Here is a 17,940-nt window from a genome sequence, read left to right on the forward strand (position 1 = left end):
ACTTTTAGATGCACTCTTCCTTGACTTGTACCTAGTCTACATTTCTTTTGACGACTACTCTATCACATATATTTATACAACTTTTACAATGTAAAAGTTGTGAACTTGGCATTTGTTTCCATATATAAAATCACTGACAATTCCAAATCTAAACCCCTAAGGCAAGGAAGGAAGATCACAGGGTTTATGGCCATCATTCAATTAAGGGATGTAAGAATTTTAGTTTTATATCTGCCATATTGATTTGAATGAAAAGGAAATAAAGATATAAATAAAATCTGGGTTAAGTTAAATATTTATATGCACCATGAGGACCATGACATGTCTAGTGCTAGTCAATATTATACAAGAAAATGCATGCTCATTTCAGTTCATGTAATAGTCACTTTAGGAGTGAGTTACACCTTTCCCAGGAATTTCTCATGGGTAAAACACAAGGTTCTTTGCTCAAAATTTGATCATTGGAGACAGACCATTCTTTACTGGAAGCATAAGTCCCGAGTAAGAGAACATTATGACTCTGGCAACTGATTCCTCCTGTTTCTACTTTTCCGGCTATTGATGAGAGCCTTTAACTTGCCATAGTCCCCTCTTATCTTCTGGGATTCTTCTTGTTGATGTTGCTGTCGAGTGTCTTTGCAGTACTGATTAATCATCTGCATTTCTGAGTGGCTGAATGCCCCCATGATATCCTTTGGGTGGAAGGGTAAAGCCCTCACAGAGCTGGCCCAGGTCCAAGGGGACCATTTTTCTGTCACGACAGCCACCATTTCAGAATCTAAAACTTTAAAGTTGATCTTGGCTATGGTCTGCTTGAAACTATTCTCTGTTGCAATGCAGTGATACAGTCCTTGGTCAGAATCTTGAACGGAGCGGATTAGAAGTCCTTGTGAAGTGGCTATGATTCGTTCATTCAGCTTGACCTAAAAGAGAGACTCATCAAAGATCCCAAACCCCACTCTATGTTTTCTAAAAAGATATGAGCAACATATACAGAGTATCTCTGGACTTTCAAATTTGGGGAAAGCATCAAGTACTTATTAGCTTCCTTCTTAGTGAACACAAATGTTTGGTCAGTTCGGTTGCCTCTTTTGCACAAGGGATTTTGTTTCAGGACCACTGAAGCTATTAAAGGGAGGGTGAAGTTATCACCCATATTACCAAAAATAGCATCAAGTTCATTACCTTTGGACAGAAGTAGTTTCGGTATATATAAGCACAGAATTTTGGTTGCATTTGGAGTGTGAATCACAGTCAACTATAAAATAAAATTCACAGAATAATTTAAAATATCTCTTTTGTCCTGGAGTTCTTGCCTTTAATTGCAACAAAAATACTCTCTTATTAGTAGAATCATGAAGCCACAGTTAAATGGTTGAATTTTACCATTTTTCAATGATGAATTTTCTCCTAACTAGAAGTGCAAACAACTTATTACTTGACTGAGTAGTAAGACAACCCAAAAAAAAATTATATAAGCAGAAGCAGAGTTTTGAACACTGTCAAGGGTTTTTTCCAATTATCCCAAATTAAAGAATGACTAAAAATAAGCTGAAATGCCATCATCTTCTAAGTCTAAATGGTTTTACTTTCCAAGGAAAGGTAATAAAAAACTATGAGGTTAATATTTAATTACTTTACAAGCTTATCCTGGAAAAACTCCCATGTGCTAGATATTAGTTAAATGTATGCAATCTTTCTTTCTTAAAGTTCCAGCTATAGTATTGTCAATGAACAGACTAAAAAGCTAAGTGGTAAGAAGTTCCTTGATATGGGGACTTGGGATTGCTCTTTCACCGGGGTGGTGGTGGGGGGGGATGAATCCAAATCAAAATAAAGGAATGTTTTTCTAAATGGTTAATTTCTGTGTAAATATGTATTTAATTATTAATGAAATAAAAATCAAAGAAGATTATTTTAGTTAAAAAGTAATGCCCTCCTCCAGAAAAAAGCACAAAAAGGCAAAGTATAATATTGAAACAAGATAATAGAACAGATCTAGAAAAGGGAGATCAGAAGAAGGGACTGAAATGTATAAAGCAAAGTTTTGATGTTAATTTAATTTTTAAAGTTTAAAGGTGTCTCAAAAATAGTTTCAATCATGTAGAAATGCACTCAGAAACAAAAGGAAAGGAAGATTTCTACGTGTGCAAAATTAGGAAAAAATTTGGAGGCCATGTTTTATATTATATAACATGTTTTTGACACAGAAATTTCATTTCTAGGAATTCATACAGAAGATATACTCACAAGTGTGCAGATGTTCATTTACATGATTTTTTTTTTTTTTAAAGATTTTATTTATTTATTTGACAGAGAGATCACAAGCAGGCAGAGAGGCAGGCAGAGAGAGAGGAGGAAGCAGGCTCCCCTAGAGAGCAGAGAGCCCGATGCGGGGCTCGATCCCAGGACTCTGAGATCATGACCTGAGCCAAAGGCAGCGGCTTAACCCACTGAGCCACCCAGGTGCCCCTGTTTTTTTTTTTTTTTTAAAGATTTTATTTATTTATTTGACAGACAGAGGTCACAAGTAGACAGAGAGGTAGGCAGAGAGGGGCGGGGGAAGCAGGCTCCCCGCTGAGCAGAGAGCCCAACGTGGGGCTCGATCCCAGGACCCTGGGATCATGACCTGAGCCGAAGGCAGAGGCCTAACCCACTGAGCCACCCAGGTGCCCCTACATGATGTTTTTTATAAGAAGAAAAATAATAACCTTAAGTAGTAGATAGCTTTATATATTCATATAGTGGAACAGTATGTAGCCAAGAAAAGTAAGTTAGCTCCAAATGTACTGATATTAAAGTGTGTGTGTGTGTGTGTGTGTGTGTGCATCAGAGAGAGACAGAGAGAGAAAGACAAAAATAGGAACATGATGGGGAATATTTGGAGGAATACATTATGACTGAATATATAATTCTTAGTAGCTTCATAAAATATTGAAGTGGAGGTAAGGAGATCTTTCAGTTTTCACTTTATGCTATTCAATACGAACTACTTACAGTTTTGTCCATGAGCTTTTATGACTTGTCTTCAGTATTTATATATCATTAATATAAGACATAAGCATGTGTTTGCCTAAACTACTGATAACAAATCAAGATAAATTTAATAATATAGTAACAATTTGTTCAACTAAATTAAGAATGAGTGGAATTGTGCTCTGTAATTCTGGATATAATAGATTTGCATAATTATAGTTAATTTTTTCATAGTCTTATAGCACTCTTATGCTATAGAAAAAAACAAGATCGTAATAATGGAGTCTATATTCTTGAGCATTCTGAAATAAAACACTAGAAATATCACAAAGGAGATTCAGTCATTAAATCTATAACTCACTCCATTTTTAATTTAATTTATTAATTTCTGTGGCATGTATTCAAGCTTGCGTGTATTCATTTTCTTTAATTTAAATAGAAAATTTTTTTCGCTTATTGCATGTTATTCTATTTTAAGTTTTTATTGAGTTAAAGAAAAATATTTTATTCATGTTAGGTAATCCCTATTTGAGTTTTAGATTTCCAATTCACATATGAACACACAGAACTTCTCAGGAAGGACCGTTTATGACCCTGTGACATGCTCTGGCCTAAGAATTTCATCTCTGTGTGGTAATCATCATCGCACAGTATGACTTCTACTCTAGGTTACTTAGTAAGGCAAGTAGTATTACCATTTACATCCATTCAAAAGAATTTAAAATTAATTAGACTGTAGAAATTTCAAGGTCTCTTTGATGACAGACTTTTGTGGCAAAGAAAAGAGATCTTAAATAAACAATTTTTTATTAATAAAAATGTTAAAAAGATTGATTAGTATCATAGAATTATGGGGCAAGAAGGAACCCCGGAGTTCACCTAGCTCCTCTCGCCTCCAGATGGTTAAATCGCTTATGCAAGTGGACATCAGCCTACGGTTTACTAGTCCTGTGACAGGGGACACACAATTCCCTAAACAGCTCATATTGTCTTCAGACAGGCAGGTCTGAGTTGTAAAGTATTTTCTCATATGGAGCCAACATGTTATTTCAGTAACTTTGATGCAAGTGTCTGTGTTCTATAGCTTGGGATTGTATCCGATCTGAATATCTCCAATTAACTTAATACTTAGCACCTAAACTATCCACAACAGAAGGATACACCCAAATGCAGAAGGCTCCATTTTCCCCTTCGCTCTATCAGATTTTATGACACTGCTAGTAGCATTACATTTTAGACTACCCTAAGGCTTTATATACACATATATATTTTTCTTCTTCCTCTCATTTGTCAGTACAACATGAGATCAATATTACGGAGCTCATTATTTACAATATTTCACCCTAAGCCGTTTTACAATGCTTCCCTTTTAAAACAGCTCTTTCCGATCAGTGAAAGGTTAATGTCAGTGTCCTTTTCTTTGAAAAATTGTTTTTCCATATAACTAAATAAAGGCAACAGTCCCATAAACAATGATTCCCTATATTACCAAACCAAAACCCCAGAGTCGTGGATAATAAAGCAAAGGAAACAGATTACCACATAGCAGAAAAATGTTCCTTACCATAAAAGTTATGGCTTAGTGTAATTTCTTACTGAGGAAAAACTGAACTTTTTTTAAAGCCCCCTTTTATCTTGTGAATCACACAAAGGTGCTGCTGTGTGAGAACTTGGCGTCTGGTTTTGCACACATCTTGTTTCTTTTACGAATGCTTCCTCATATCAATTCCCCTGTCTTGAGTGTCCAAGCTCTTGTTTCAATCACCATATTATAGAGGTGAACAGGCAGTGAGGATTTCTAATTAATTCATCATCTCTGCAGACAAAGGATTTTAAAGGAAGTGGCACCTGTCATCCCAAAGACATAAAAGGATGGTCATATGCCTTTTTTTTTTTCCGTTTGATCTGAACCTCACCGAGGGATGGTGATTGAATATCTTTCCGAAGCCCTGACTGATTGCTGCTGTGGTGTGTTACTCACCTCTTTCCTCCTGTCTTTGTCTTTCTGTAACAGCCATTTGATCGACGCCTGTGGAGACTTCGGGGCACACTCAAGGAAAGTGGTGTTATTTTTTACTCCATACTGAACAATTTCAGCTGCATTTCTATATGCTGAAAAGCAAAAATGAGAGAGAGAAGAGAATTCAGAACATATACTCCTATATGTTTATTGCTCTATAAAATTGTCACTACCTATAAAGTATCCAAAAGGCAATCTTTAATCATTTAACAAGCAGACTATTACACATCGTTTACCTGTTGTTTTTAACCTAAAGGGAAGGAGAGAAAGACATAAGGGAACCGATTTTTATTCAAGAAGTACTCTAAACCAAGGAATGTCCTTAATATCACTTTGAACACTTAATTATTTCAGTATCCTTATGAGTTAGGTTTTCTCAGTGTTTCAGAGTTGAGCACATTGATGCTGTGAATTATTAGGAAACACAACCTACTTGAAGAGTTAGTAAGTGTCAGGCATTATTAAAGCCAGGTTCATCCATACTCAGTGGAATACAGATGGAATCCAGAAGCATCAGGAAAAGTCAGAAAGCCAAGTGTGGCTGCAGTGGGAAGTTGTGGTTGAGAACACAGTCTTTGCAATCAGAGGTATTGGAGGTAAAATTCTGATTTCACCAAGACTGACTGTGTAGCCTTCAACAACTTACTTGACCCTTCTGTGTCTCAGTTTTACTCAGCTCTAAAACATGGATTATGTTTTCATATAGGTTCTGCACTGAAATTTTTTTTTTTTTAGATTTTATTTATTTATTTGACAGACAGAGATCACAAGTAGGCAGAGAGGCAGGCAGAGAGAGAGAGGAGGAAGCAGGCTCCCTGCAGAGCAGAGAGCCCGATGTGGGGCTCGATTCCAGGACACTGGGATCATGACCTGAGCCGAAGGCAGAGGCTTTAACCCACTGAGCCACCCAGGCGCCCCTGCACTGAAATTCTTAATTCAGGAAGAGCATGTAGTAAAATCATGTGGTAGCTTAGACATGAACAGCATCTTCATTCATAAAATGGTGATAATAATAGACCTTACTTTGGTATAGTGTCTTGAGCATTAATTGTGATAATCCATAAAAAAAGCACTTAACTCAGATTCTGACACAAAGCCAACATCCATGTTTGTTCATCATTAACCCCACTGACAGTTCTACCACTGTAACTACTATTAGAACTGGCACACATATTTATAAAATACTCAGTAAATAGAGAAATGGTAACTTGGATTTATTCCCTCAATTAGATGTATAGAACCACTAAGCAAAACATGTCAGAATTTTCTTCTTATAGTTCATGTAGTTATTAATAAGAATATCAGTCTTTACTAAAGAAAGGCCCAGACTCAAAAATATTAGCAGTAGGAGTTTTGGTGTTAATTGTTACAACAGTGGGTCTATGGCACCTTGGTGAGCCAAGAGAGTTGCCTGAAGAAATTTCCCTGGTGGGGTTCAGGTGGAGGGGAGAAGGTTAGTGGGGAAAGTATAATACCATGGGATCTTCATGTCAGGATGGGAAGAAATGGGTTAAAGTGATCATAAGACACAGGCAGGATTGTCAGAAGTATTGGAATGGTTATAAATTGTAAAACCAAGGCACCGGTACACCCATATTCAGAGCAGGGTTATTTACAATAGTCCAAAGTGGAAGCAATCCAAATGTCTAGTGATAAATGAATAAACAAAATGTGATCTATACATACAAAAAGCATTTTTTTCCATTTTCAACAGAAAAGAAATCCTGACACATGTTACAACATGAATGAACCACAAAGAAAAAGTGAAATAAGCAGTTACAAAAGGTTAAATATTGTGTGATTCTGCTTATAAGAGGTATTTATAAGAGTCAAATTCATAAAGATGGAAAGTAGAATGGTGGTTTCCAGAGGCTGGTGAAGAGGGAAATTCATATTTAATGGGTATAGAGTTTCACTTGGGAAGGATGAAAAAGTTCTATAGATGGATATGGTGCTGGTTGCACAACATTGTGAATGTATTTAATGGTACAGAACTGTACACTTTAAAATGGTAAATTTTTAAAAAAATTTTAAATTTTCATTTAAATTTTTAAAAAAGCAACTTTTTTCTTAAGAGAGAAGACAATAGCTTTGTTTCTTCAGAAAAAAAAATAATAGCTTGGAAAATCTGTAACTGATATCTATGTGAAATTCCTAACCAACTAACACACCCAAGGTCTCTGTATTCACGGACCTTTGTTTCTCCTACTATACATACAAATACGTTTAATTTTTAATTTCCATATGAACACCAAGAATCTTCATAATCTTTCCTTAAAACAGAAGAAGTGAATTATAATGAGGTCTCCCTCTCTGAAATGTGACCTGGAGCACTGTGACTCTTTACCAAGTTTGACTCTTGCTCAGTTTTAATACCTTTTAGATTAAATCCTCTGCACTGAGTCAATGGATTTCCATGTCTCACATCTTGTCTTCGGCTCCTCCTATAAGTGCAAAGACATACATAAAACTGACTTAGAATTAACATTGCCAATTACACCACATTTAAAAGACTGCATTTTTAATTTCACAGTCTTTTTTTTTTAGAGTTTTTTTTTAAACAAGCCTAAATATATATTTTTTTAATTTATTTTTATTTATTTGACAGAGATCACAAGTAGGCAGAGAGGCAGGCAGAGAGAGAAGAGGGGAAGCAGGCTCCCCGACAAGCAGAGAGCCCGATGTGGGGCTCGATCCCAGGACCCTGGGATCATGACCTGAGCTGAAGGCAGAGGCTTTAACCCACTGAGCCACCCAGGCGCCCCAAATTTCAGTCTTTTAATTGCCCAAGCTTTCATAAGGAAAAAAGAGGTCTGCTTATCTGGCACCACTATCTGACAATTCTTATTCACCACCTTCATGATAGGATTGGTACTTCACCTTGTTTTCATTCTGAATTAATTCATCCCTCCCTATTATTGGTGATAGAATGGCTATGAAATCCTTATTATGTGCATTTTCTGGGTAAATGCTAGATTCCAAATGAATAGTGTAAATTTTAGTTTAGAGACATTCATCAAAAATTTTCCAAGATGAAAACCTCTAGAGTATAAACTCACTGGCATCTTCTTTCTTATAATTTTGTTTTTAAATAACATGGCTTTCTTACAAAAGTCAACGTTTCCTAACACTTTCCTGTTATATTAAAACTTTTCTGAAACAGGTGATTGAGAGATAGAAAATAGACATTTAATACACAGTTAAGCAAAATTGTTCATTTACTAGAATAAGAATTTTCCTTCAACTTTTTACTTTGAAAAACATCAAGCCTACAGAGGAGTGGATGTATGAGTACACTAAATACTAACATACTTAGATTCGTGAATTGTTATATTTTGCCACATTTATTTTTTCTCTCACATGCAAGTTTTTTTTTTTTTTAAAGATTTTACTTATTTATTTGACAGAAAAGAGAGATCACAAGTAGGCAGAGAGGCAGGCAGAGAGAAGGAAGCAGGTTCCCTGCTGAGCAGAGAGCCTGATGTGGGGCTCGATCCCAGGACCCTGAGATCATGACCTGAGTGGAAGGCAAGGAACTTAAACCATTGAGCCACTGAGGCACCCCTCACATGCAAATTTTATGTTGTATATATACTTTATGCACATATATGAAAATCTTTAGAAAATAAATTGCAGACATAATAATGCTTCATTCCTCAATACTTCAGCATGAATCTTCTTAATTTCCCTACATAACAACAGTATCATTATCATGCTAAATATATGAATATTCATAATATCATACAATACATATTTTATGTTAAAATTTCCTTAATTGTCTTCTAAACATCCCTTATGGATTTTTTAAAGTTTAGTTAGGGGGCGCCTGAGTGGCAGAAAGCGTCTGCCTTCAGCTCAGGTCCTGATCCCAGGGTCCTGAGATTGCGCCCCACATCGGGCTCCCAGCTGAGTGGGAAACCTGCTTCTCCCTCTCCCATTCCCTCTGCTTGTGTTCCCTCTCTCTCTGTGTCTCTCTCTGTCAGATAAATAAATAAAATCTTAAAAAAAAAAAAAAAAGTTTAGTCAGGACCAAAGTTCACTCATTGCATTTTAGTTATTATCATCAATTAAGTTAGTATCATCAATTAAGCATTTCAATATTTAGTTACATTCTTTATGTTGGCCATTATTTAAATCAATGTTTTAAATTATTTGAATACTAATTAATTTCCTGAGTCTTAGATTCAAAATATTCATGTTCAAAATATGTATTTTTGTATATATAATATATATACATTTTGTATATAGTATATATATATATTGTATTGAATATACAATTGAAACTAATATATGTATCTTTACATACACAGTAAAACAAATCAAAATAAAGCAACTGAAATTCTCTTAGCAATAAATCATGGATATGAAGATCATTATAAGGGAGAAAAAGTGAGGGGCACCTGGATGGCTCAGTCGTTAAGCGTCTGCCTTCAGTTCAGGTCATGATCCCAGAGTCCTGGGATCGAGCCCTGCATCGGGCTCCCTGAACAGCCAGAAGCCTGCTTCTCCCTCTCCCACTTCCCCCACTTCTGTTCCCTCTCTTGCTATGTCTCTGTCAAATAAATAAATAAAATCTTTAAAAAAAAAAAAAAGAGAGAGAGAGAAAGTGAGCTCTCTGGTTGGTTCAGTTGGTTGAGGGTCGACCCTTGGTTTTAGCTCAGGTCACAGTTCCTAGTGGTGAGATCAATCCCTGTGGCAGGCTCCACACACAGTGCAGAGTCTATTTCAAATTCTCTCTCCCTCTCCCCCCAATCCCTGAACGTGCTTTCTTTCTCTAAATAAATAAATAAAAGTCTTTAATGAGAGGGAGAGAAAGAGAGAAAAGGAAAAGATCTACTCTTTAAATATCGGGAATATCGGGATACATTGATTGTTTACTATCAAGGCTTTGAAGTATATATAAATGAGTGTATTACTTAATTGGATCATCTGTTAAGTCTCAACATTTTTACCCTTAAAGATAAATTATAACATTCAGTGAGAAGAGCAGAAATATTAAAATATCACAAGGATTATTAAATTTACAAAGTGAAACTAATCTCAAAGTCATCAATAGTGAAAAAGATAATTTTAAGGTTACAACAAATAATAATTTGTGTATTCAATGGTTCATGTAAATCTCTCTATGGAAATACAGGTATATAGTTTTGTGTCTATATATATATTTAAAGATTTAAATATACATATATATAAATATATATTTAAAGATTTTACCTATTTATTTGAGGGAGAAAGAGCACACCTGCACAAATGGGGGAGGGGCAGAGGGAGAGGGAGAAGCCGACTCCCTGCTGAGCAGGGAGCTTGACATGGGCCTCAATCCCTGCTCACAACCTGAGCCGAAGGCAGATGCTTAACTGACTGAGACACCCAGGAGCCCCTCAATTTTGTATTTCTAATACAACAACACCCACATAAACTAGTGGAAGTCACTCTTGTCTCAGGAAATACAATTAATGCTTTACTCTAGAATAGCTCCTAAATCCCTATATCAGCTTTTCACCACATTGCATTTGCTATATTTCCGAGCCACGGCATTATTTACTACCAATCAACTTGTGAGTACACGATATTATATGAGCACCATGTGAGAGTTCTTATGGCTGAACTAGTCATTTTCAGCCATCTAGAGAAGCACTATCACTCACAATAGTTAAATTGATTGTCCTGTGACCAGTACTATGTTATGGTTTGCAAAGCTGGGGAACCCAAATTTATGGGATCACATAGCTTCCAGACAGTCTGTACAGAAAAAAATCATTATGGCTTGGCCTAAATGATGAGATCAGCAAGACAGCTATCTGACATTTTTTATATTTGTAGAATCCCTTTAGGATAGTCATATAGCATTGCAAAAGCTGGTAGGCAGAGTAATATTATATGTGAATGTAGGTTTGGGATTTGAGCTCAAGTTACCAATGTTTTCTTCTTTATAGTATAATCCTTCAGATAAACAATGAAATCATTTTGTTCTTGTATGTAAAACAGATATTTACTTGAAGATTGAACTGATTATCCTGTCTTAGAATAAAATTTCTAAGAGCATGTCTGAATCCAAAATAAATAACATTTGAGATTAAATTGCAATATTTGGTACAAATGCACAAATATTTATGATACTTGAGAATGAAAAAGAAAATTGCTTGTATTATTTACCATAAGCAAACTTGAAAAAAAGAGAAACTACAGAGCCAATGATATTTAACAACTTTATTATATCAAAATATATACTCCATAGATTTCCAAGTATCACTGTAATTCTTATTCCATACAAAGGACACCTTTTTGATTTTCATTCCTATGAACTCCTCCACATAATCTTTGTGTTCCAGATAGGTAGACAGCACAATCGAAATAAAATGGGTAAGTTAACACTATTAAAGAAAATTAGTATGGAAAATACAAGTGATCATTTTTATTATTATTATATAATCACTTAAAAATATTATTATGAGGGGCGCCTGGGTGGCTCAGTGGGTTAAAGCCTCTGCCTTCGGCTCAGGTCATGATCTCAGGGTCCTGGCATTGATCCCCACATCGGGCTCTCTGCTCAGCAAGGAGCCTGCTTCCCCCCACCACCCGCCTGCCTCTCTGCCTACTTGTGATCTCTGTCTGTCAAATAAATAAATAAAGTCTTAAAAAATATATTATATATGATAATTTAGGAAATAGTTAATTCAGCAAACATGTTTTGCATTCACTATATGTTTAAGTTTTAAAATAATTTTGAGCAGATCAACAGTATAGATACTTGTAATGAAACTTTCATTGTGCTAACCAAAGATGGGTTTGAGTAGGCCAAGGAATAAGATAGGTTATAGAAAGATAGAAAGATAGAATGATAGAGATTTTTCAGCTTTTAATTATAGAACTAAGACACTGCTAGAGATTCTGAAAGCTCTTTAAAATTCCCTCCTGCTTACACTTTATTAAATTGAGAAATAATTGACATATAACATTATATTAGTTTCAGGTGTACACCCATTCATGTTGTGTATCTGAAACTAATACAATGTTATATGTCAATTATTTCTCAATTTTAAAAAGTATACATGTATATATATATAAAATATATGATTGATATATAGTGAAATGACCACAATAAGTCTAGATATCATCTGTTCTCATAGGTAGTCACAAAATTCTTTTCCTTGCGGTGAGTACTTTTAAGATGTACTCTATCATCGACTTTCAAACAGGCAATACAGTATTATTAACTATAGTTACCATGCTGTACATTACATCTCCATGACTTAATTATTTTATAACTGGAAGTTTGTGCCTTTTGACCCCCTTTGCTCATTTTTCCTACCCCCTACCCCATCTTTGAGAACCACTAATCTGTTCTCTATCTCCATGAGCTTGGTTTTTTGTTATTTTCAAAATTCCATTTATAAGTGAGATCATACACTATATGTCTTTCTCTGAATTATTTCACTTACCATATGGTCTCAAGGTCCATCCATTTCACAAATGGCAAGACTGCATTCTGTTTTATGGCAAAGTAGTATTCTTGTGTATGTGTGTGTGTGTGTGTGTGTGTGTTTATATCTTTACTCATTCATCTGTTGAAGGACACTTAGGTTGTTTCCATGTCTTAACTATTGAAAACAATGCTGCAGTGAACATGGTGGTGCATCTATCTTTTCAAATTATTGTTTTTGTTTTCTTCAGATAAATATCCAGAAGTAAAATTGCTGGGTCATATGGTAGTTCTGTATTTAATTTTTTGAGGAAACATTGTACTGTTTTTCATAGTGGTTGCACCAATTAAGATTCCCACCAAAACTTTTTTCCACATCCTCTCCAATATTTGTTATTTATTGTTTTTTGATAATACCCATTCTGACAGATGTGAGGTGAGATCCTGTGGTTTTCATTTGCACTTCCCTGATGATTAGTGACATTGAGCATCTTTTCACGACATGCTGGCAATCTGTATGTCTTCTTTGGAAAAACACCTATTCAGATCTGCCCACTTTTTAAACCAGATTGCTTGTCTTTTGAATACTCAGCTGTATGAGTTCTTTATATATTTGGATATTAACCCCTTATTAGGTCTATAGTTTGCAAATATTTTCTCTCATTCAGTAGGTTGCCTTTTCATTTGGTTGGTGATGTCCTTTCCTGTGTAGAAGCTTTTTAGTTTGACATAATCCCACTTGGTTATTTTCTCTTTTGTTGTCTTTGCTTTGGAATCATATCTAAAAACTCATCATGACCTATATCAAGGAGCTTCATGCCTATGTTTTCTTCTAGGCGTTTTATGGTTTCAGGTCTTACATTCAAGTCCTTAAACCTTTTGAGTTAAGTTTAGTCTATAATGTAAGATAGTAGTCTAGTTTCATTATTTTGCATGTGGTTGCTCAGTTTTCCCAGCACCATTTATTGAAGAGATTGTCTTTCCCTATTGTATATTCTTGCCTTTTTTGTTGTAAATTAATTAACCATATATGTATGAATTTACTTCTGGGCTCTCTCATGTGGGCTCTGGGCTCTCACATAGATCATGTGGATCTATGTGTCTTTTTTATGACAATAGCATACTGTTTTGATTATTACAGCTTTGTAATATAGTTGGAAGTCAAGGTGCATGATGCCTCCAGCTTTGTTCTTTCTCTATATTGCTTTGGGTATTCGGAGTCTTTCATGACTCCATACAAATATTAGGATTGTTCTAATCCAATGAAAAATGCTAACGGAGTTTTCTTAGGGATTGTATTGAATCTGCAGATTCCTTTGGGTAGTATGGCCATTTTAATAATATTCATTCTACCCCTCCATGAATGTCAATTATCTTTCCATTTATTTGTGTCTTCAATTTCTTTAATCAATGTCTTATAGTTCAGTGTAGGGGTCTTTTACCTCCTTGGTTAAATTTATTCCTAGGTATTTTATTCTTTTGATGCAATTGTAAAAGGGATTGTTTTCTTAAATTCTCTTTCTGATAGCTCATTAGTCATGTATAGATTTTTGTTTGTTGATTTTGTACCCTGTAACTTTACTTAATTTTTTTTTTTCTGTTTGCTGTTTGCTGTCCTAACAGCAAACCTATGATACCTGATTTCATACCAGGCATGACATTGCAACAGTAAAAATTGCAAGACAATTTCAGCTCTTTGTTGATTACAAGGACATGATCAAGATCAAATTTGTGGCATTAGGATGATAATGTGGAACCTACCTTTACATTGCATCTGAGAAAGGATTACCGAGGTTGTAATTAGAAGGAGAATAGGAGAACAAATGAGTCAACTCATATTTTAGCAGAAACGTCTAAAATGTAAACAAAAATCTCAAATATGCAATGATAGTTTATATATAGTATGAAATTTTACTTGAGAAATATTCTTTGTTTGTTAAATGAAAATGCTTATTTGCCAAAGCCTAGGTCTGGAAGTTTTGCAGGGAAAGAGTACCAATCTCCAATTTCTCCACATTATAGGAGAGGCCGATAAGCCTAAAGGAATATGATAAGATTCACTTTGTGATCTTCATAGCACTTTCTTTCTTAGCTTCATCTTCCTTTAGCTTTAAATCTGTTTAATAGATAGAAGATTGCACTCCAGGTATTAGATATGCCAATTTTTATAACTCTTTCTCAAGAAAAATATATTACCTTAGAAACAGTTATAGTAATAGTTTTTAAATATCACTGCTATTGTAATTGGGAGTATAAAACAAATATGATTAAAATTTACCAGCAATGACTACAAAAATCATTTATTTGAGATTACATTTGGAATTTGCTTTCCTCATACTCTGTGCAAATTCAGATCTCCAGTCTAGTGCAAACAGAAAATCTCAGGATAATGAGGTCTAAAAATTCTGTGTAGAAATCAAGAGGCTAGAAACTTCCTGCCTAAATCTCAAAATGACACAGAAGAACACAGGTCTTTAAACACAGATACTTAGGACTACTGGTTTAAAGAATAGGAGTTCTCTTCACATTCCATGTCTTTAAAAACAAAAGACTTTCAAATTATCCAGACCAGGCCACACCTGTGCAATCCAAATTCATATTTCTAACTGTCTACTCAACCTCTCCATTTGAGTACCTCATAGATACTTTTAGCATCATCTTTCCTTCCACATACCTGTTCCTCCCCTTGTCTTCTGTTTCTCAGGAAATTACATCTGCATACGCTCAGTTCTGAGAACTTGGTTCATTCTTGAGTCTTCTATTTCTCTAACTGAGCTCTATCCCGATCAGACCTTGTGCGACCTCCACGTCTATCATTCCTGTGTGAGCCACCATTATATCTCACTTTGAATGTATAGTGCCCTAACTGCCTTGCAACTTCTATCTCCTCTCCCCCCGTCCCCTGCCTACCTCAGGGCTGCAATCCCAGCCAAACCCAACCAGATGAGCTTTTCAAACCAAATGTTTAAAAAAAAAAAAAATCATTCATGTTCTCAAAGGCCCTCAGTAGTTTTCCATTTCACTCTATAAAAGCCTTCAGTGACTTACTAAATCCTATGTCATATGCCATTCTGAGCTCATTTTCTTTCTACCCTTCCTTTTTCTCATTCCATGATAGCCCCATTAGTCGTGGTGCTATTTCTTGAACAATCTTGACACACTACAGCTTTAAGGATTTCTGGTCCTTCCTTCTCTCTGGAATGCTATCCTCCCAGATAATGCTTGGTGTCATTCCTCATCACACTCAGGTCCTTGTTCAAATATCACCCCCTTAATCACCCTGACTGACCCATAGTTCTGATCTTGGCTGACCCTAAATTCTGCATATTCTTTGTTCTATAATCAGCGTCACTACTGGTGTCACAACTTGTGTACTAGTTGGTTCTAAGTTTCTCATCTAAGTCTTTGCTAGGATAAATGGCATTCAGTCTCAGACTGTCTTACTCTCTCAATCTGACCAGCAACCATGCACTTCCCATTCTCAGAGGTAAGAGCATGTCACCAAGGTTCTGAAAGCAATTCAGCATACCCATTTTGGAACAATGTTCCTGTTGCCTGAACTAGGACAAACATCTGATCATTGGAGAATTAAATGGCACAGGGAAACCCTAAGAAGGTGGGATTTAATGATATACAGAAGCATACAAAAAATCAGGTAATGTGGAAAACATTAAATGCTGCTTAAAAAATTTGCTAGGTCATAGGGGGGAATTGTGTTGCTAGAGGAGCTTTAAGAGGAGAAATAAATGTCTCCAAAGTACTGTATTCCTATATATCTGTGAGAATTTCAAGTTAAAAGTATAGCCATTTACTTCATTCAATAACTATACAATATGCTAAACATAGCTACTACTTCTAGTGCTATTTGAAAAGAATACAGCAATAGAATTTTTTCTAATGATGTGGAGTATCTGGCAACATCAGTTTTGACTTTCAGCTGAATGTTTGGTACTCACCGCTTCCCAGTTGGGTAGAACCTAGAGCACGAATGGCCATCCCAGGCACAGTAAGGGTCCCTTGCCAGGCAACAGTCAGCACAGGCTGTACCATAGATGTGGCAGCGATGCAGAGACACTTGGGAAATCCCTTCATTGGAGCTCACATACAACTGTTGCTATTGGAGGAATGATTATGATTTAATTCAGATGTGGACGTTAAAAGACTTTCAGCAGGAATGCATTATGTCTATACACCCTGAGATTCATTTTAAAATAGACTAAAAACAAGAAGCAAAGCACAGAGGGTATAAGCCAAAATAAATAGAATTTTCTTATGTTAATATGCCTATAATATTACCACTTTCCTGTTAAAAGAAAAAAAAAACAACTCAGGGCCCTGTGTAGAATGGTCATACATTTGAGACATTGGGATTTATTGTTCTCTCAAATTTGTGCTAATATGTTACAGATTTACATTATGATACTTGCTTTATTTTTTGAATGCACAAGGCAGCTTTCTTTTTCTTCAAATCTGGCAACCCATCACCTTGTAAATTTGAAAACGTCAAGTCTTAAATAAAGGGCATTTTTAAGTTTAGGGAAAAAAGTACACTGTATTAGATAAAATTAAAAAAATTTTTTTGCATGCCTTTGAAAGTGGCATATTACTCATTAGAGCAACTTTTAAATTACTTAGAAGAATATCAGTATTTATATTTAGTCATGTCTTAAACTTGTTGTGTGATCCAGTGATCTTCAGCATCCCAAGTCATAAATAAAGATTTCCCTCTCCTTCATTTACAGGATGTCAAGAACTTCTTAGGATACTGCTCCAGTTCTTTCTGTGCATATATTGGTTCTCAGGAGTTGAAAGGGTAAGTTTCTAACTGATGCTTATTTTCTAAGGAAGTAATATTGTATGATTCAAATTAGCAGAGAATCTTTAAGCTGGAACTCAAATATATTCACATGTGCAACACACACAAAGACATCTATACATATTCACCTACATGCAATTTAAAATTTAAATCAGTAGAAACACCATTGGTCTGGTTCTGGAGGCAGACTTCTAGGATTCAAATCCCAGCTCAACCACAACCATGCTATGCAACTTTTCTGAATCTCAGGCCATTCTTGGGTAAAACTGGGATAATACAGTACCTATCCTATAGAGTTATGGTAAGAACTAAATGTAGGGGCTAACTCCACATGAAATACTTAGAATAGTTTCTGGCGCCTAAGAGCTCAATGAATAATGAATGAATAATGTAGTAGAGAAAATTACCAGTTAACAAACTATCAACTTATACATTGTCAATTCTAATTAATCATTTGAATCACACCTCAGTCTATTGTCTAGTAAAAAATCATTTTATTCAGATTAATTAATTTTGCAGAAATTGGGCTGAAAATGATTGATCCCCAGTTGAGACAAACTGTATGAAAACAATGGCATATTTTGACAATAACCATTTCTCTAAGAACATTTCAAATAAGTGTTTATTGAGTACATTAATAAATAATATAATGAAAGCATCAGCTATGCTAAATTAAGGAAACTGCTTTATTTAAGGAAAGAATAC

General features: G+C 35.3%; 1 protein-coding gene across 1 annotated transcript in view; it reads right to left on the reverse strand.

Annotated features, from left to right (window-relative positions):
* Positions 1-369: 369 nt before the first annotated feature.
* LOC111155291 (semaphorin 3C) overlaps positions 370-17,940 on the reverse strand; it is a 175,584-nt gene continuing 158,013 nt past the window's right edge. The window contains exons 15-18 of the mRNA XM_022515431.1: positions 16,376-16,533; positions 7,373-7,440; positions 4,958-5,088; positions 370-923 (exon numbers count right to left, since the gene is read on the reverse strand). Of these exons, the coding sequence (XP_022371139.1) occupies positions 513-923; positions 4,958-5,088; positions 7,373-7,440; positions 16,376-16,533 (768 nt within the window). The 3' untranslated portion in view covers positions 370-512. The remainder of the gene's footprint in view (positions 924-4,957; positions 5,089-7,372; positions 7,441-16,375; positions 16,534-17,940) is intronic.

The sequence above is a fragment of the Enhydra lutris genome, unplaced genomic scaffold (genome assembly GCF_002288905.1).
Source record: "Enhydra lutris kenyoni isolate GAN:26980312 unplaced genomic scaffold, ASM228890v2 scaffoldscaffold40, whole genome shotgun sequence".
Taxonomy (NCBI): Eukaryota; Metazoa; Chordata; class Mammalia; order Carnivora; family Mustelidae; genus Enhydra; species Enhydra lutris.